Below are 20,668 nucleotides of genomic sequence, written 5' to 3'. Positions count from 1 at the left end.
CACCCTGAGGTTCCTTCCAGCCCTATTCCTTTTTTATGTTTCTATGATTCTAAGTCCATCTGCCCAGGACTTTTATGGAGAGATGACGTGGATGTTGCTGCTCTTTTCCTTGTCTCCACCTCCTGTTCGGAGATGAGGTAATGCTCAAATTAGGGCTGCCTCAGGAAATCACACAGCTGGACTTTCATAATTTCCAGTACCACAGAGTGAATTTATAATGGTGGCAGTGTGATCCTCTTTGTGATTCTTTTTTTTAATACTCTTCAATTAATCCATCTCATCTACTGAGCTCCGATCACAAGAGAGTCGAGAGCATTTAGTTTATTGGTGCATAGGAACAAAACCCAGAAACTGCCATCATATCCTGTAGGAAGCAACAGAGCAAGAGTGAATCCAGTGCTCTGCAGTGCTCCCTACTCCCTACCAGTCCTCCAGAAGAGGGAGGATGGAAAAAGAAATTGAGACGAGCCTGTATCTGCTTCTTCTAGCCCTTGCCCAGCACTGCACATCAATTAATGCACTGTCTCTGGGGCAATGGCTCCTTCTTATTTCAGGTTTGTACCCATGGAACGGCACCAACTGCAGCTCATCCAGCTGATGAAAAGGTCTTTTCCTTACTTATCTTTAAAATTCAGCTTGAACCTTAATACTTTGCTGCATCGGGGTCTGAGGAGAGGAAAATCTAAGCGCAACGCCAGTTTCTACTTGTAACTGTTTTAAACGCCACCAGACCCAAATGCCTCAGTTGCCAACTGAGATGAGGCACTTAAAGTAATTTCTTTCAGCCTCTTGGAAACCCCAGGGCTCCCTGTACCTGTTGGCTGAAGCTGGACAGTTTTCAACAGGTTGACTATGTCTGGCTGGTACTCCGAAATCCGAGGGAGGGATTCGACGTTCACGATGAACTGCGGGGCGTAAACGATCCTCTCCAGCTCTGCGAGGTCGGCGTTCTTGGCTTTGATAGCAAAGGTCACAACTCCAGCTTGCTTCAGAACGTCTGATGGCTCCTCCACATCGTCGCTCGACCTCCCGGCAGCGAGGAGGACCAAAAACTGGGGAACCCCTTCCTCGATCCTGCTCCCGGCCTCCTTGACGAACAGCCTCCTTATGGCTTCGTCGAGCGCAGCTCCGATGTTCAGCTGCTTCCCGGTTTTGATCTTCATCCTCTTTACCTTGAGGAGCATGTCTTGCTTGGACGTGTACTCGGCGAAGTCAAACTCGACTTGGACGGTGTCGCTGAACTGAGCCACCGCCACGCGCGTGGCGTCGGCTCCCACGCTCAGCTCAGAAATCACTTTGTGCACAAAGTCCCGGACGGCAGGAAAGCTGCCCAAGAGGTTGGCTGAGCCATCGATCAGGAATAAAATGTCTTTCTTGCTTTCTAGAACAAATTCACAAATGAAAAGAGAGGGGGGAAAGAGATATGAAGGCGTTGTTTTTTGTTTTTTTTTTTCTCCTTACACATCATCCTAGAAAACTTCTCTACGGGTCAGCTGGGTTTCAGCCTTTCAGTAGTCCCATTTACCAAAGCATTCCAAGTCTACAGGATTAAACAGCCCCTTTGACTTATTTATCTGAGGAAGAAAGGGAAGCAAGAACACCTCTATCCTAAGACCCAATAAATTCATGCACCAGACAGACATACCACATATTGCATCACCCCAGATCATGACATAAATTGGCTGATTCAGTGATGTTTAAGGTCTAGCAATACGTCAATAACACAAGCATGAAGTAGAACAGCAGTGTTGGGGTCTTTTTTCTATTTAAAGGCTCAGTAGAAGACAAAGAGAGATTAGTTCATACACACATACACAAAGCATTTTCTGTATCTTCTGCCATTTGCATCACAAGGAACATCTAAACCCAGAGGCAAGTTATGACTTTGGAAGGAGAAAAAGCCTTTCACCTGTTTCCATTTGATGCCCTTTTAATCTCATTGAATTCCCAAGATAAACCCAAGCATCTCGTGCCTGTCTTAACATCTTTCACAATAATCTTGATGGCCTTTCCATACTAACCAATCCTGGTTGTTCCCATGTCCTCATAAGCACATAGCCACAATAATGGAATCAGTGAGAAAACACCTGTTTAAAAAGGGTTAAACCCGCCTACAGCTTTTGGATTTAATGCTGGAGGATAATATCGGGGAGTCAAATCCAGCCTCTGTGACAGCCTGGTAACATCACTTTGACCAAGTGGTTCTGGGAATGGATTTGGCCTTCTGTGCCTGGCTAGGCCTCCGCTCCTCTGTGCTCTCTGGGGTGACTTTAACCTTTCCACACCAGTCCTCGTGGCCAAAAGCTCACGCTCCCATTGCCTGATTTAGTGCATGTAATGCATTTACAGGTTGTGTCACCATCATGGCAACAAAAAAGGGAACACCCGAGGCAGTGACTGGTGGGCATAGACTCACACCAATCCTCTTTTGGTCCTGACCTACCAAAAAGCTTAAAACTGTGGCTTCTAAAGCACGCTCCCAGTGACTTAAACAAAATGAAGGGCTGCCAGTGGCAAGCCATGTATTCACAGACTCATAGAACGGTTTAGGATGGGAGGGACCTTAAAGATCACCTAGTTCAGCACAGCCATAACCACTTTGATGACTCAGGGCTTAGACAGATGCCAAAGTGTGCACTGGAAAGGAGAAATCAACTTAAACAAGATCAACTTAATGCAGTCAACATGAAGGAAGATAGGTATTACCTGTTGGGGCGAGTGGAACCTCTTCCACACCTCCACTAACATAGGTTGTTATAGGTCTACTTAATTCCTGGGGCAAAGCTGCCAGAGCACTGAAATCATCCACAAAATACACCATTCTTGGATTAAAGGCAATCTGTTCAAGCTCTGCCTTATCCGCACTCCTAACGCCAACAGCAAAGGTCAGCACTCCGGCTCGAGCTAATTCATTGGAAACTTGCAAGAAGGGGTCTGCAGACCTCCCTGCCGCCACCAGCACTAGGACCTGCGGCACTTGTTCATTTATCCTGCTCCCACCGGCCTCCGTGAAGTGGTTCGAGAGCACGAAGTTCAGTGCGGAGCCAGCGTTCAGCACCGACCCCCCCTTGGGCCTCAGCTGCCCCAGGCGCTGGATTATGTCTGCTTTGGTTGGGTGGGAGGACAGGGAAAACTCGGTCTGGGGGGTGTCGCTAAATTGCACTAAGCCAACCCGGATTTTGTCACTGCCGACATCAAGGTCGTTAACTAGGGTGGCGACAAAGTCCCGCACAAAGGGGAAGTTGGCACTTCCGACGTTGAGTGATCCGTCCAAAAGAAAGACGATATCCCTTTTGGTTACTTGAACTGCGGTAGAGCACAGAAAACAACGTGAGACATCACAGCAAACAAAAACGGACGTATCTTTCTCATGTGTGCATGCAGCATATGCCGTACACGCATGGAGGCCTTGTTAGGAGAGACAGAGAGAGAGAGAGAGAGGAGAGCGAGGGTGTGATCAGCACAGAGGTAACGAGGACCTTGGTGGAAATGCCTGAACTGGGCAGGGAAGGATTCTGACTCCTACTGAAAACTCATCTCAGTGCCAGGCTTATCAAGAGCCTCTCCCGTGGCAGATGTTCCCAACGGCTGCTGATGCCAGAGCTGTGGGCTCTGGGGCGGGTCCTTAACGGGCACAAAGCAGTTTGGTTCATTTTGGTGAAGCGACACCGAATTATGCCTACAGACAGACACCCTGCTCATCTGCAAGTCACCACACACTGACCTGGGCCTTCCCAGCAAAGCTTTAGGGAATGATATCACTCTCTTTAATCGCTTTAATGTTTGCAGCTACAGACATCCATTTTGGAGGCTGGTGAAGGAGGAGAAATTTCCCACTTTGGGCAGTAACCAGCCAGTTCTCGGTTCCTTTTTAAGGTTAAGCCCTTCCTGGGCTGCATCCCCAACATCTGTGCCCCAGCACACAGACCTACAGCCCAAGAAACCACAGGACTATCACCCTGTGTTGTTTTATTTTTTGCTCTAAACACATCATGTCCAGATCACAGACCAAAATGCCAAGATTTTAAATGAGGTCTCAGAGAACTGATAACTCATCTAACTCATCTCTCCTGGATGCCTTCCTCCAAAGAGTTATTCAAAATTTATTTATGCCCATTGCTAATTCTGCCCACTGTTTTTCTGTTTAGAGTATTTATGGCTACATTCATCCATCCCTCTAGCCTGCCTTGTCCCCGAAAGCATGCTGTCCCATATATAAAATATACAAATACTGAGATATTGAAAACAAAAGGGGGAAAAAAGGACTGTTTGGGATATAGGAACTGTTCTCAGATTTTACAGATTGTCTTGGCTTCCTGTATTTTTAATTTTTTCCCAGAAAATCCCATTCAAGGCCCAGGGTGAGGCGATATCCAGCTAAAATGGAATGCCCAGTGTCAAAATCAGTTTTGTTACCGCTACTAATAATTTAAAGGAGTAGGATCTGATCCCTTGCTTATTATGTATGGGAATTGCTGCGAGTACAGTAAAACAAAAAGACTGGAAAAAAGAAGAAGCTGCTCAAATGAGCTTTAAACAGGGAAATACAGGAACATTTTGAATTTACACTGAAAAATAAAAATGCGAGATCTGGTGTATAGCCATGCAAAACTGTATTAGCAGGAAACACGCTCTGAAACAAAGCTTATTAAATGATAAGTCCTGTGATATTCATCCTAATTAAGGACAAGTATTGGTAAACTGACCTCAGAATGTCTGCTCTGCATGTAGATCAGCTACAGGCTTTAATTCTTTATGGGTTCTTTCCAAACATTCTCTTTCTTTTGCACTTGGTTTATAATTTTAAATTACTTTATAAAGTAGAAAAAATACGGACATGGTTTAACAGCCACTTAAGCCGATGGGAACTTCACTATTGACCTTTCTGGGGGCTGGAAGAAGTCCTGGTTTTTTTAATGCCATGAGATGGAAATGCAAGGTTCAAATCTGATCTAGCACAACGTGGATTCAACCTCAGGCATCTCTGTGGGGAAGAAATCCTGAGAAATCTGGTATAAAATCTCTGTGCACCCAGAACATGTCCTGAAGTGCAGGGGAGACTCCCTCAAAAGCCACAACCCTGGCAGCTGGGTTGCTTCCAAAGTCTACTGGTGTCAATGGCAAGACCAACTAAAAAGAATCCACATGGGGCTCTGGATCATCTTCTAAACAGACTAAATTAAAAACAACACTGCAGTATTCTCAGTTACCCCTCTTAGGGTTTGAGCTTAATAAATTATGAGGAAACTGTAAATACGTTCTTAAAGGGTGAGTCTCAGTCCAACAGGGTCAGGGTAGCTTTCTCTGGACATCTCCATGAACAAATGGGTTTATGTTCTTCACACCCCAAAGAAACGTCTGTGTTCCTGAGCAAGTACCCACCACCAGTGATTCTCAAACTGAGGAAGAGACTTTAACATTCCCCGTGTGCCCCATTAACAGGTTACACAAACCCTAAGGGAGGGAAAACAATGTTTTGAACAATTTTGGTACCTAACTAGTAAAACCCATCTTCCACATCCAGGCCCTGGTGACAAATATGGAACAGGACAAAAACCTTCAGGAAGGGGTGATAAAGCTGTAACACCAACCTGTTCATGCACTTACTGAACCAAGAGACAACATTTAACCACGCTGGAACATCTGTTTGGTGCTTTTCTCCCCCCCCACTATCTCCACATGGCACAGAAATAAGGGCTGACAAATATATAAACTGTATTAATCAGAAAAGGGTAATTAATTACCTGAGGGTGGTTCTTGGACAATCAGCCCTCCTGAGAGCGTCCGGATGGGCGACAGCACCTGAGGTAGAATGGCTTGCATGAACTGCAGGCGGAAGTCCTCTGGGTTGAACACAAAATCTCTCTCGTGGGCGATCTCCTGGAGCTCCGCCAGGTCGGCGTTCCTTGACCCCACCGCCAGGGTCACTATCCGGTTCCTTTTCATCTCTGCCGCAGCCTGGTCCACAGCATCCATGGACTTACCCCCGGTGATGAGCACCACCATGGGCAGCACCCCCTCCTCCACCCTGCACCCGGCGGCGCTGGTGAAGAAGTTGCTCCTCACAAAGTCCAGGGCGGAGCCCGTGTTGAGCGCCGTGCCCCCCATGAGCTTCATCCTCCTCACGTTGGTCATCACGTCCTTTCTGGTCTGGTGGGTGTTAAAGTAGAACTCCGGCTTCACCGTGTCCGCGTACTGCGCCACCGCCACCTGGATCAGGTCAGGCCCCACCTCCAGCCTCTGGACAATTTTGGCAACGAAATCACGGATTGAGTTAAAGGGGGCGGCCCCCAGGGCGGTTGAGCCATCTATCAGGAAGACTATGTCCTTCTTGTTCACTTCAATAACTGCAAGTAACACATGAACACCACGTTAGCAGAAGCCTTCGGCACATTCCGCATCGTTTCTATATCAACAGTTCAGCAATGTTTAGAAACTACGTGTTTGCCTGAAGTACTGTTAATCTCAACACCTTTAAAAGGCTCTTGCTTTCAAAACAGAACTGCTTTTCAGGTTCTACCAGAAGGCTAATAGTAAATCTGAATGTTTCCCCTTTCTGAAACGCAGAAGAGTTGCAGAGTGGCAAAAATGGTGTTGTTAACAAGCTTTAACATTAGACTGTCTGTACCTGTCAAAGCAAAGAATGAAAGTCAAACAGTGAGGAGAAATCTTGGCACTCAGCTGGCACAGCAGATGAAATAAGCAGGTGATGCTCCCTCTATCTGCAGTGAAACCGTCTGAATCGTGCTTGAGCCTCTCAGAAGGATTAGTTCCCAAGACCAGTGACACAAGTAAAGAACAGTCTCCACTTACTCGACATACCTGATTTTGGGTCTTCAAATCCTACATTTTATTCCTTATCTAACAAAAACATGTTAGGATTTTTCTTGGCACAGTTAGCCCAATCATGGGAGAGCATTCCAGTGCCCTGGCTAAGTTTGAAGAAGGATAGTTAGGAAGGAAAAAAGTCCTGTTGTGCAGCATTAGAACCAAAGTACCATCATATTTAAAACAGCAATGATATTTTTTAAAAGGTAAATATTAACAAGACCAATACCATTATGATAACAGTTTTCTATATGATCATCACTGGGCCTAATCTTAAAACCATCTTTTAGATGACCTCACTCACATCATCGTGCCCCTGATTTCATGCCACTGATGTTAAAGAGGAAACCCTGTGCTGCTTCCCAGTTATGCTGAGCACTGTGGTTCACTGTGCTTTGGACTTGGGGCGTCCTTAAATCCCCTGCCCACCTAAGAGCTCCTGAGACGGAGTCAATATTCAAGGAGGCAGGCCCACCAGCTCCCAGGCTCGCTGCTATGCCCAGCACAGGGCCTGGGGGAAGAGGGGCCCTGGCACGTTTGGGATCTCACAGCTCTCAGGGCGAGCGGTAGCAAACACTGCCTCGCCCTGCCTGGATGCAGAAGGGCAGCCCCTCGGGGCTCCTCTGCCTGCGGGCTGTTTACTTTGGATTTCAGCAAAGAACAAAGCTTTGGCTGCAGTCCTCCCTGGCCAGACACCAGCTGGCCACGGATAGCAGTGCTCCCAAAGGCTGGTGGCTGTCGGGTTCCTCAGCCTGAGGCCGGGCTAGCCCAGGGAGTGATTTAGAGCTGGGATGATACCTGTGGATTGAGCTGCCCCTCTGCCCTCAGGCCTGTCTCCACCAGTGAGCCCCAGCCTTTGCAAAAGCCTCTCCCAGATTTGTGCTGCAAACAGTTTCATTTGTCAATTGTAAAAAAAAAAAAAAGAGGTTTGAAATTGCCCCCCCGCGGTGCTCTCGGACACGGAGCGACGAGAACGTGCCCCAAGTGTATTTGGTGGTGCCCTCCCCGAGGCCAGGGCCGCAATGTGAGTTGTCTGTGAGCTGCTTTTGGCTGCCCAGGCTGTCAGAACTGAGCTATGCAACAAAGCAACGAGCATTTGTTTCAGTGATCCCGTTCCAGCATTCACCCCTCCAGCCTGGCTTTTTATCTCAGCAGTTACTCCAAGGAGGAGAGGGCTGGAAACAGGAAAACTTCTCAAATTGATAACAAGGGTTGAAATCCCTGCTTTTTGCATCACCCAGAAGAGAGCCCAAAGCATGTCCTTAGCTTGTCAGCAGCTAGAAACCCAAAAATGGAGACCCTGGAAACTTTTGACTTTATATAGAGGTTTGGGGAAAAAACATCAAAGGGGCTTTAGAAAGATGAGGGAGGCCAGAAAGGAAGAGCTCCCTCCACTGCTCATTCCTCTTGCAGCTCTCAAATCCTGCACTGTGATTCCCTAGAGGAATGCAAGAACCAAAACCAAAACCCAGAGGAAGAAACAACACATGATGCTAATGTCAGTGGATACAATTGGAGCAAAAGACTTTAAGCAAGGCTGTACACATCTCCTAGTGTTTAATCCAAAGCCCTGTACAGCTGATGGCAAGCCTCCCAAGAATTTCAAAGAGTTTGGGATCAAAGCATTGCATCTTTGACTCCAAAAGTTGGGAACGTTAAGAGGGTGTCAGCATCAAAGTTCCCTCCTCACTGCCATCCCAGCTACCTTTGGTGAAGCACCTCATCTAATTTAATCATCCAGGCTCCCCCAGTACTTGAAGGACAGAGGAGAAGAGAGGCAGAAAGTCACTTTGAGATATCCATTCATCCCAGGAGGATGAGTGTACAGCCAGAGAGCTGAAGTGAAGTGAGGTGACTTCAGTATTTCACAGGAACACATGGCACCCCAATGGCTTTGGCACCCACTTCAGGCTGTGGTGTGTCTCCCAAACCAGTGTTTTACACTCCAGGCTTCCAAGATGCTGATGCAAACCAAGCAGAGCAGTCAGAATTGATTTCCATGGGTGCTAGGGATAGGAAATTCCCTAAAGCTCCTTTGAAAATAGCCACTTCTCCATTTAGCATATCCACCTGCATGTAATTGCACAGGCCAGTGCTGCTGTGGTACCTTCCACGGATGAGCGGGCATTCTCAGTGAGAAACAGGCAACTGAAGATGAAACCAAAGGCACCCACATTTTCAGTCTTGCCATGCAAACTGTTAAAAATCAGAGGGGAGGAAAGAGAAGTCTTCCATTGACTTGCAGGGGTCCTAGCATGCACATTTTAACCAGACACACTGACTTCATCTTCCTGAGCTAAATATGGTGCTTGGAGGATGCTACAAGGAAAAGCTCTTTATGTTCTTTCCTGGAATAATCAAGGCAAGGTCATAAAATGATCTTTCAGGCAAATTCCTCCCTTTGATTTGAGCCACAGGACAGCAATCATGTTTAGACACAGATCAGTGAAGACATCTGGAATGCAGTTTTATATGTCAACATACATCATGAGGAACAGTGTGTACAGAACTCCAGACTGGCAGTGGGATCCCAAAAGTGCTGTTTGCATTAAGCATCCTGTTAATGAAGTGCAGCAACTCCAGCCTGGCCCTTTCCAGGGGCCTCTGAAACATGACATATTGTGTCTTTCATAAAACCTCTCCATCGGTGGATTTAAATTAGTCCTAAACCCAGAAGGTGAGAAACTCGTAATCACCTGCTTGCTCTGTAAATCCAGATCTGCTGAACCCCAAAATAATGCTAGTCCAGAAACAGTCAGTGGGGCTTAAGGGTGACAAAGTGACCTAAGTGGAACGTTGACACCTGGATTTTGATGCCCCATGGCCTCGTGGGAAGCTGTAAACTTTCTCAGCTAACAGACCAAAGGGAAATGCACGTTAGCCGGGTAGAGATTTCACTTCAGAAGCACCAAGGGCTTGCTTGCCTTTTAACCAAGTTAACACCACAGGAGCGTCACCCTTTTCCCAAGGACAGCCCCCAGCTTCCACGAGGTATGGAATTTTACTGTTTTAGCAAGCTGGGCACTTCAACTCTGGTAAATAGGGATCCATTAACTTCCCCAGTCACCTTTTATGCTCATGACACTTTCAACTGACGTATAATGTAAGCTTACGTGACATAAATGCTTTACAGCTGACAGTGCTGCTTAGATACCCCAAAAAGGATTATACATGAGCCTTTTAATACTCTTTTTTTTATACTCTGCTTCTGTCCTTTAAAACACCATTTCACGTGATTCAGTGCAACAAAACCTCATGGTTTTTGAAAGATAACCCACTGGTCCAACGAGTTTCTGCACATCAGCCACAGGACTATTTGTCTTTGTCCATAACCAGACCAGAGAGGTGAATTGAAAAAAAAAAAAATTTTCTTTAGATAATTAAAGAGCTAAATTAAAGAGTTTGTCAAGTGTGCAAAAGCTCATTCATTCATCGATTCACGGAAAGGCAAGGGTCTAGAAAGACATACATACCTTCGGTCACAATGGTTGGGGCCGCTAACAAAATGAGCCTTTGGGCCACTCCAACAATGTTGGGCAGTAATAATTCTCGAAGAGCATCGAGGTTACGGATATCCAGGGCAGTATATGCGAAGCTTCCATCAGTAGCAATCTGCTGCAGCTCTGCACTGTCAGCATTCAGGACCCCAATGCTAAACGAAAACACACCAGCTTGCTTCACCGCTAACAAGCCCTCTCGGATATCATCACTAGACTCTCCACCACTTATCAGCACTAAAATCTGAGGCACCGCTTCCTCTATCCTGCTGCCTCCCGCCTGGGTGAAGAGGTTCTCCACCACAAACTCCAGTGCTGCACCGGTGTTCGCCTCCTCGCCACCGCGGAAGCCGAGAGCCTTCACGGCATCCAGGACATCCGCTTTTGTGGAGTAGCTGCTCAAAGCGAACTCTGCTCTGGGTTGGTCACTATACTGCACCACCCCAACGCGTATCTGCTGAGCTCCAACTCTGAGGCTTTCAATCAAATTTACAAGGAAATCGCGTATGGCTTGGAAATTGACACTTCCGATGTTGTTTGATCCATCAATAAGGAAAATAAGGTCAGCGGACTCTTGAGCTTTAAAAAAACAGAAATGCAAAAGGTGAAAGCATTAAAATGGGTGATTACATGCGGTCGTACAGTGTTCTGACATGTTTCTTGGAAAACCAGTAAGAAACACAAAAACGAGAAAACAAAACACGTGATCACTGAGGAGGTGACGTTTTGCCTCTTAGTTCTGCATTCTGATTGAATATGAACTCCCAGCCCCTTCCCAGCAGCACCCACGACCCATCAGGAGAGGGCTCGAGTGGACACAACCTGAGCCGGTGGCTGTATTTGCACAGGGGTCAGCAGTACCGGCACACAAGGAGAGAGAAAACTCAGCAAAATAAAAAACCTGGGAAACCGAGATCCATTCCACCAGCACTGCCCAAATGTTTAGACAGAGCCACATGAAAAAGGTGGATTTTGGTGGCAATTCACACCGAAGCTGGCAGGTGAGGACAGTAATATTCCCTGGGGGGTTTTATCATTGCAGTCTCTCATTTTTTGGAAGGTAAAAAGCCAGCATTTGCTGCATGTATGGAACGTTTCAGCCTCTCTGTCACAATCCTGCTGTCTTCTGCTTAAACACAGGGGCTGAATATACTGGCTTCCCCCACCATGAAGGACTATTATTTGAAATGCATTTGTTAGAAACAATTGAAAAGGTTTTTTTCTTGCACTGTAACTCTTTGACCAGCTGCCAGCATCCAACTTGTCCAGCAAAGTGGACCCACACAATTCTCAACCCAGGCCATGCAAAAATTGTCCCACTTTAAATATTATGCACAAGGACGGGCTGGTTATTGCTAGAGGGGTCTGGTCTGTATTTTTTCTATGGACTCTGGATATTCAATCAAAGAATGCAGAATCAGGTTAAGAAAGGGTGATGAAATCAGTCATGACACAATTATCCAACTCTATTTGTTGTGACCAGATAATCACAAGCATTTGCTTGAGAATATACACACACCAAACATTGTATATGTTTGTATATGGCATGAACACGGGGTTGAGGGGGAGCATTTCTGTTGTGAGACTTACCAAAGCAGACCCAAAATGCCCTGGTGCCTGCTCTTACTCCTCTTGCTCAACTAATTTTACCACCAACCCCACCAAGAGCTCTGTGCTTGGAAAAAATAAAGCAAATACCCCAAGCATGCTTGGGTATTTCCATGCTATTGATCTCCAATCTTGTGAAGAACTCAAATTTCAGACTACTTGCAAATGAATGGCAAGCAGCATTTAGAAATATCAATCAGCTCTCAACTTTTGAAAGCTGAAGGTGAAACCGGTAGAAAAACTGACAGGTAGTTTGGCAAGGCCAGGAATAAACTTAAGGTCTCTGCTATTAACCAGCAGTGCCAATTTGTTTATTTACTGCCTGTTAGATTGCTCCTCTGTAAATGTTTTCATTTACTGCAATGCCCTCTGGAGATTCAAATAATGCTGCAATTCCAGCAACAAGGTCTCCAGGTCACCATCACTCCCCTGGGCCAACTCAACATCCAGTGCTGGTTTGGAGAACTTCAGCAGGGTTCAGCAAAGAGCTACAGGATTTACTTCTCCTCGGAGACAAAATTTAGGGGTGCTTAGGGCTGTCCTTCCCGTGCCATTTTCAGTTGGGATGTACACCTTCTACTTCATCAAACAAATGAAAGGGAAATCTCGAGCTGGTTGTGCCCAGGGCTGCTTATCTCTTTCGAGGAGCAAGATTTCAGCCACTAATGGGTGCCATCACACCAGCTCGGGCCGCTCCCACCAGAGAGAAAACAGATCTGAAACAGATGCGTTGGATAATTTGTCATCACTGTAAAAAAAAAAAAACAAACCTTGTACTTCAGTGCACATTTGTGGAACAAGCCGGTGTGGAGAACAAGTAAAAAGCGTGCTGGTTACACAACTAAGCAAGGAAGGTCAGATGAGACAGACAGCTCAGCCTGAACAAATCCATCAGGGCAAACTCGGTGCTGATGGTCCTACTTATCAGCTCAATAAATTACTCCTTGAACTCTTAAGCCAACCGTTCTTTGTACTATGCTTTTCAATCTACTGTCATCCGAGGTTTAGGACCCACAACAACTATTCCCATGTTTAAGGACACTCTGTGTATTGTCCTTGAAAGTCACACAGGGGCAAAACTACAACAGTGGGATTTTTCAAATCTGTGCTACAGGATGGGAAGGAAATACTTGCAAAAAATATCTTTGAGGAGAAACAAACTTGGGAATTCATGATATACACAGAGTAGGATTTTGGCTCCAATGCTTTTAAAGAAATGTCTGTGCCTCCATGCTATGGGGTCACCTGCTGGCATGGCCCAGAAGAGGACAGCCAGTTGCCACAGACCAATTCCTCTACTGATTTCAGGAAGGAATCACTGGGGTCCTTCCTGGCGAAGATGCTCAACAGCCACTGCAGTGCTGTCATCAGGTTGGGTGTAACACCCGTTTTCCACGTATATTGGTATCATTTTCTCAGCATCAGTGAGCCTTCTGCCATCTTTCTGGGGCAGCTGCTCCCCCATGGCTTTCACGTGGCCTGCATGGTTGCCCTGCCAAGCGCTTTGCAAGACAAAAACACACACGAGCACGGCCTTTTGGTGCTGCTGGGTGTCATGCAGAGATGGAGAGCACCCAGCGGGGCTGGCGTGAGGGTTAATAGGCAAGACAGCACAGGGAGATTAATGCTACGCTGCCTCATCACACTCCCGCTGCCTCACGTCACCCCACAAGCTATCGACCTTCAGATGGAGTCTCAGGAATAAAAAGAAAGGTTTGAACTCCAGGACTTGTGTTTTGAAACGCAACAAAGCTGCTCAGAAGGCCCTCTCCATGCTGGAATTTATGTCATAAACAGAGGAGGGACGGAGGGAGACTGTCTTATTTTCTTTCCGGGAAAACTGGGCCCCTGTCTTGCGGTCAGCGCAGATCCATCGAAGCCAACGTGGCTTGGAGGGAGGTTTTGGTTGTAGGAAGGGTCCAGCACTCCAGCAGGTGGAAGCCACCGGCTTGTAGAGAAGGCATTCCCGTGACTCTCCAACCACACACCTTCTCCCAAGTGCGTGAGGAGAGGGGCTAAGGGGTGGGGCTTTCAGCAGAGAAATTCTCCACCCAACTTCTTTTGCTGTCTTCAGCCAAGAATGTGACTCCCTGGAGCGGCACTTTGCCTGTCTCCCCACCCCCGCTAGCTGCGAGGTGACATCCTGCATGGTGTCCCTGCCATCAGCAGTGACCTTACTGCTGGAGTGACCCTCCAGAGGATTTTCGGTCAGTCACCACCGGGTCTGGTGTGTTCACGCCCTATTTCCCTGCCTTGGGAGTGACTAGCACAGAGCAAAAACTCCGCAGGGCCCCCTGCATTTGCATTTCCACGCCACGTGTGCCAGAGGACAGGCACGGCGTGCTTGCTGCCCTCCTGAGCTAATTCCCAGCAGGGATACCAGTCCGGTCTGCAAACAACGGCACGCTCGGTGGCCACAAACACCGGGCCACGCACTTCAAACCTTTGTTTTTAAACCCCTGAACGTCCATCTCAGTCTCGCCCCTACAGAGGCTCCAAACAGCGCAGTGCCAGCAGATGCCACCAGCCAGCCATTACCTGTGACGTCTTTAACCAGTCCTTTGGCCCCAGCCTTTTCTGGAGTCATGGAGGAGCGCACGCTCGCCACTAAGTCCCCAACTATGCCGTGGAGAGCAGTAAAATTCTCCAGGTTGAAACGGTGCGCATCGAGGGGTGGCGTGCCCGCTCTCTCCTTTAGCTGCCCCTCCTGCACGCCGACCGCGAACACGTTTACAGGGGCCGATCTGGGGACGGCTGAGGGCAGAGCCACACCGCCCTGGGGCCGGCCGTCCGTCAGCACTATGATAACCTGGGGCACGCCTTCACCGGCTCTGCTTCCAGCAGCTTTAGTGAGGTGCTTCTCGATTAGGTACTCTAATCCTTTAGCGGGCTCGGCGCCTCCCCCCGCGTAAGGCATGTTGGCAATGTGGGACAGGACGTCTCGGGTGGAGGGGTAGGTGTTTAACTGGAACTCTGTGCGGGGGTTTCCGCTGATCTGGACCAGGGCAAAGCGAAAATCACTTCCTCCCACATCTAAAGCTTTTACAACATCATACAGAAACTCTCGGACAAGTTGGAAATGCTCCTTCCCAACGCTCCAGGAGGAATCCACTAGAAATATTATATCAGCCACGGCAACGGTTCTGACAGCTTTAAAAAAAAAACAGATGGGGGGGGAGGGGGGGGTTTAGGATTGTCTACGGTCAGCACAAGCACGCCTCCTCGCCCTAACACAACCGGCAGCCCGTTCCGCAGGGTGACAGTGAAGCGGAGCTTCCCCTCATCGCCCGCAGCACAACAAGAAGCGCTGCAGAACACCCAGGCAGCCGTCAGTGCCCTGACACCGCAGTGCTGGGGGACAGGAGGGGACAGCATGCGCCCTACCCTGCCCAGGGAGGGCGAGCCGAGGTGCTTCCCCACTCCCAGACCCTCACCTCACAGGTTTGGGCACCAGCCCCGAGCCAGACCAAGACGCTGGCAGCTCCACGTGTGAATTTAGGCTCGTTCCATTTCAGTCTCCTGCACGTTTTTTTTGCTGACTCAGGGCCCTGCTGGCTCTGTGGCGGTTCTCAGGGAAAGGAAGGGCTCCTTGGTTTAAGCAGCCTGGGTGCTGGCAGGAGTTTTCCACATTTTTCCTGCTGTTAACACCCAGCTCCGGTCCCAAAGGCACCGGCACCTCCTCTTAAAGCAGCCTCCCTGCAGGTCAGCGGCCAGTGCTCTTCTCACTGCTAAAAGCCATCCTACACATGCAAGGAGGGCAGAACGGCTCTGCCCACACGAAAACCCTCTGAGGGCCACGCTGGGTGCGCATCCCACAGCCCAGTCCCCCGCAGAGCACCCTCCAAGGCACGGCACGGGCCAGCGACATGCTCGGGGAGGCACCCGGGTAAGGTCTGGGTCCCGAGGGACCCTCAGCGAGGTGGGAGCTGCGGAGCAGAAGGTCGTCAATCCACCACATAACCATCGACATGCGTGTTAAAAACCAAACAGGGCGAGCTAGTGGCTCATCTGTACAGAGTCAAAGTCAGGAGGAGGAGCAGTCCGGTCTTACCTGCCTGCTGCTGGGCACGAACCGAGCAGAAGCCTGGGAACAGGAGGCAAAACAGTGCCACGAAGGGCAAATGCCGGTGTTTCCTCATTTTGGTCTTTTATCTGAGCTTTTCTTTTATTCCCTTCGTTTCAAAGCACCCAGTGTGGGACCTGAGGGAGAAAAACAGGGAGAGTGAGAAGCGGCGGCAGAGCTGGCCAGGCACAGATGAGATGTGAGATAGAAAAGCCGAAACCATCGTGGTGTTACAAGGCTTTGGGGGCACTTGGGCAGGAAAGAAAATATTTTACTGCTGGACAGTCTACTTCATAGCAAGCAGTCCTTTGCAAGAGGAATCCTCACTCACGTGATTGACATCTAATCACCCCTGTGGACTCAGATGACTTTCTTCTTGCCTGTCCCGTCCCAGGTCATACTGAGTCCATAGGAAGCTGCTGAGCCTATATTTCTACCGTCAAAATACATCACTGCCTCTCACCTGCCCTCCTCACCCGTGGACAACCAGCTGAAACATCTTGGTCGAGATGTTCCCTCTTGCTGTTGCCATTTTCCTACTTTATTTTTTTCTAAACACCACAGTAATTGCCCTGAACATCCCACTTAGCCTCAGCTCACCTTTTCAGCTGTCCCAAATGTACAAATGGAAATTTAAATGCTCCAGACCCGACTGAACCACATGATCTGGCTGTACGGCAAGAAGGCCTTGGACTCCCCCAAGCTCACAGCCCCGGTGGTGGAATGGCCTGTGCTGGCTGATCGTCTTTTGGAAAGGCCCCAGGAATAATATTTTATCTCTTGGAGCCAAAAATATAATTCAAGCAAGTTTGTTATCTGTGATCCACCTGGCAAGCCTTCTGAAACAATGTCTCTGTCAGGAAAGCTGTGTTTCTGTTGCCATGGAGATGACAAATTTATTATTTAATCTTCATTTGCAAGCATACGGAACAGAAACCAGCAAGGCTTGCTTAACTGAGAAAATATCCTCCCGAAAGGGAACGCAGTGATTTAATACCTTTCATTCCCCAAAAGGAGCTCAATTACTCAAATCAGCCAAAAGTGGCTCAAATACATCAAACTGTTAACCGGGTCATCATCATCATAAAAAAAAAAGAAAAAAAAAAGAAAAAAAAAGATAATTCAATTTTCTTCATACCATCCTTGCCAATTCCATCAATCCAGAGAGTTATGACCAATACAAGAGCCTAAGAGGGCTAGGGGAAAGACTAGTCCCCTTTTTGAGGAAAACCATGGTAACTACACTGATGGCCATTGCTGGAAACGGAACCAAGAGCTGGGAATTTGGGAAAATTTGGAAATAAACAGCTAACCCCACTTTCACTGGAGAAACACTCCTCAGGGCTATCACTGGGCAGTTTAGTGGAAGGGAGGGGACAACTTTCACCTGGTTTCCCAAAACCTGACTGGATCCTGACTCTGGCATTTATGAGCTTGGAAAAAGCTATCTTCTACCTTTCCCTTCATATTTGTGAATAATAATGATAATTATAACAATAATAATACTAGCAATGGTGCCAGATGGAGAGACATTTGACAGACACCCAGAGCCAGCAGTCAGCACACCATGTTAGTGAAGACACAGCAAGTCTTCCCTGTTATTGGCAATCCCTCAATCCACAGAGGCAGCTGTTGCAGCCCAGAGGTATCACTGTCATTCATAAATAAATTTAAAAATCACATTTGTAAGCTGGCACCAGTCCATCCCCCTGGCTGTTCCGCTCCAAGCCCAACCTACCAGTGCCTCCAGTGGGAACAAACCTGCTCTGCTGGACTGTTTCCCTGATGGATGGACAGCTTGCTCCTGGAAAAACTAGTTTCACCTAAAGGACACGTGGAGAGGGAAAAGCTCTTCTTCCCCACGGAGGGACAGACCAATTTCCATGCCAAGTGTGTAATTTCCTCATAAAACTGGGTAAGCTTTTGTGGACCCTCTGACTTTCGTCTTTCCTTTCAACCCTGAGCACCCAAGAGTCTTGGGTGCTCCCTTCCCCTTTAAGGGTGGGATGCCATAGATTCAAAATGCTGCAAGCAACGAATGAAAAACACGGACTAAAATTCATGCTAAGGAAAAAAAAATGCTGTCAAAGTGCTCATATTTCTTTTCCAAAGGGTAGGAAGTCACGTTATCATCCTGTGTTATCAGAATGCTGGCAGCCCATCCCAGCAACAGCTGGGGACGAGCAGAGCATCAGGATAAACCAGTGAAAATGAATGTCTTGCCAGCAAATAAATGACAGGACTGAAGCAAACATTTGGGAGCTCTGGGTTTTTTTACCCTGAGCAGCTGCACAGAGCCTGTTTACAGCCATGAAAGGCAGCAGAAGGGAAAAGTGAAACCCCCCTGGTGCCACAAAATCCCCCCCTCAGCCCATGGGATCCCCTGTGACCTTCCCACAGCCCACAGGCACCACGGGGTGGACCTGGATAACACAATACCAAAGCAACACCCCGTCTCAGCTTTTCTTTCTTTTCCCAGACTGGGAAATACAGTGCCTTTTCCCAAGCAATAATAAATTGGCTACCCTTTCTAATCATTGATTCGTGTGCTAAAAGACTAACTCCTACAGCCTTAAATAATCTGAAGGGTTTATGTGTGTCTAGAGTTTATATGGTGTGTGCTGACCTCTTAATATTACAATATGTCCTCCATCAGGAGAAATACATCTGTTCCCAATAACGCTCTCAAAAAGCAATCATTTCTATCCCTGACACAATGAAGTGATTTCCTTAAATATTTTCCCCAGCAGCTATTTTCTGCGTATTGCATATTTCTCCGTGCATAAAATTCAACATTTTACATCTTTTTTTTCTTTTTTTTTTTTTTTTTTTTTTTTTTTTTTTTTTTTGTGTGTGTTTCCCTTGAGGCAATGTTTCGAATTCACTTTCTAAGCAATCATGTGCTTGTGTGTGTGGGTTGTTGTATTTTTTTTTTCCACTGGAATGCATTTAAAAGAAAATCTGTGAGAGTGCAAAGCAGATGAGGAGACTTAGAAAGCAAAACATAAAAGGCAGGGGAAAATTCCTGCAGCTGTTGCATACCACTTAGGTTCATCCTATCTGCCTCTGAGCTGGGCTGCCTGGCTTTGGGAAGGAGGGGAAGCACCCCTGGCTTTGGCCATAGGGATGTGATGTGTGTCAGGCAGGGATAGAGATAGGTGCAATCAGTAGGGTAGAGGGAATAACTGATGTTGCAAAATCCCTCCTAAATCTGAATTCCCAGCTGGACAGTGCTTCAGGCACTAATGTTATCTGTCATGCTGGACTCTTAAGAGAAAAAAATAAGCTGTCAGAGGGGTTTTCTGTCCTGGCATTTTGTGGTTTGATGCTTTTTTTTGTTAAGGTTAAAGGGCTGAGGTGGACAGAACTGACTCTTGGCATGTGCTAAGCAGGAAATCCAAAATCAGTGGCTTACATTTTGATAAGGGCATGGGGTGACAGGATCAGGGGGAATGGCTTCAAACTGACAAAGAGCAGGGTTAGATGGGATATTGGGAAGAAATTTTTCCCGAGGAGGGTGGGCAGGCCCTGGCACAGGTTGCCCAGAGAAGCTGTGGCTGCCCCTGGATCCCTGGAAGTGTCCAAGGCCAGGCTGGAGCAACCTGAGCTGGTGGAAGGTGTCCCTGCCCGTGGCAGGGGATGGGATGAGATGGTCCCTAAGGTCCCTAAGGTGCAGCTTTGCCACCTATCACAGCCAGGGACCTTTGGGATGCCCCTCTGCCTCAGAACACGGTACATGTTGTCCAATTTTCCTGCCTAGCCTTGGAGCATCTCCAAGGAATATACTGAGTAAAAAACCCCTGAGAAACAATGTCATCTCCGAAATTCCCTGTGCATGGGGGGTGCACCATGTTGGACTGGGGGAAAGAGGTGGATCTTCAGCTGTTGGGACAGGCTTCCTGGAAGGGGATCAGGGAGGGCACAGCATCATCCCAGAGATGGTGCAGGAGATGAGGTGCTGTGAGCATCCTCCACACCCCTCTAAAAGTCTGTCTCACGGGGATGTCAGAGTCAAAACCGAGCTGCTTTTGCCTTCATCTCAATTTGCTTTGTGGGGGATCTCCCCTTGCCCATCATCACCCTGTCTCCCAGTCAAACTGCTCGGCCTCAAGTCCCCTCGGCTTGGCTGTTCTCTGCTGTATCTACATCCATAGGAAGTGGCAGTGAGGACAAGAGGCTGCTGTAAGGCCTGCCAGTGGCTTGAAAGTGGGTGCCAGCCACCCAGAACATCTATTTGCACCCCCAGCACTGGGACATGCATCTGGTCACAGCCGTGGAGCAAGTAGGGAGGAGAAACCTGAACTCCTGACGTGGAGCCGTGGAGGCACAGATGGCACGCTTCTCTCTTGCCTGCATGACTACCCTGTTAAATTCCTCTGAGCTGGGCAAACTGTTAACCAATAGCCACTCCTGGCAGTGATTTGGGCCCATGTGAGGGCTAAATGTCAGGATTTTTCCGTGTGAAACAGCTGGGTTATCTTTCCAAGGGACATTAGGTGTGTCCCATGCCTGGCTGCCTCTTCATCACAGAGCACTGAATCTCACCTGACTCCACAGAGTCCAGGAGAGGCAAAGCTACTTCTAGAGGCTCAGGGTGAGCTTGAACAGGGCAGATCCTGGATTTATTCATGGCTACAGGTGGAGCCATTTAAATTTGCATGGGCTCTTCTGA

At 47.9% G+C, this 20,668-nt stretch overlaps 1 protein-coding gene across 1 annotated transcript in view; it reads right to left on the bottom strand.

Annotated features, from left to right (window-relative positions):
- The window catches only part of COL6A3 (collagen type VI alpha 3 chain), a 48,590-nt gene extending 32,478 nt beyond the window's left edge, over window positions 1-16,112 (bottom strand). Inside the window, exons 1-6 of the mRNA XM_027906981.1 lie at window positions 15,985-16,112; window positions 14,472-15,083; window positions 10,302-10,904; window positions 5,745-6,347; window positions 2,707-3,306; window positions 815-1,381 (exon numbers count right to left, since the gene is read on the bottom strand). Coding sequence (XP_027762782.1) covers window positions 815-1,381; window positions 2,707-3,306; window positions 5,745-6,347; window positions 10,302-10,904; window positions 14,472-15,083; window positions 15,985-16,072 — 3,073 coding nt within the window. The 5' untranslated portion in view covers window positions 16,073-16,112. The remainder of the gene's footprint in view (window positions 1-814; window positions 1,382-2,706; window positions 3,307-5,744; window positions 6,348-10,301; window positions 10,905-14,471; window positions 15,084-15,984) is intronic.
- Between the last annotated feature and the right edge of the window lie 4,556 nt (window positions 16,113-20,668).

Source organism: Empidonax traillii, unplaced genomic scaffold (genome assembly GCF_003031625.1).
Source record: "Empidonax traillii isolate 1590-97213 ecotype Southwest subspecies unplaced genomic scaffold, ASM303162v1 scaffold1388:size117283, whole genome shotgun sequence".
Classification (NCBI taxonomy): domain Eukaryota; kingdom Metazoa; phylum Chordata; class Aves; order Passeriformes; family Tyrannidae; genus Empidonax; species Empidonax traillii.
The sequence above is the reverse complement of the archived record's forward strand: the minus strand, read 5'-3'. Positions and strand labels throughout refer to the sequence as shown.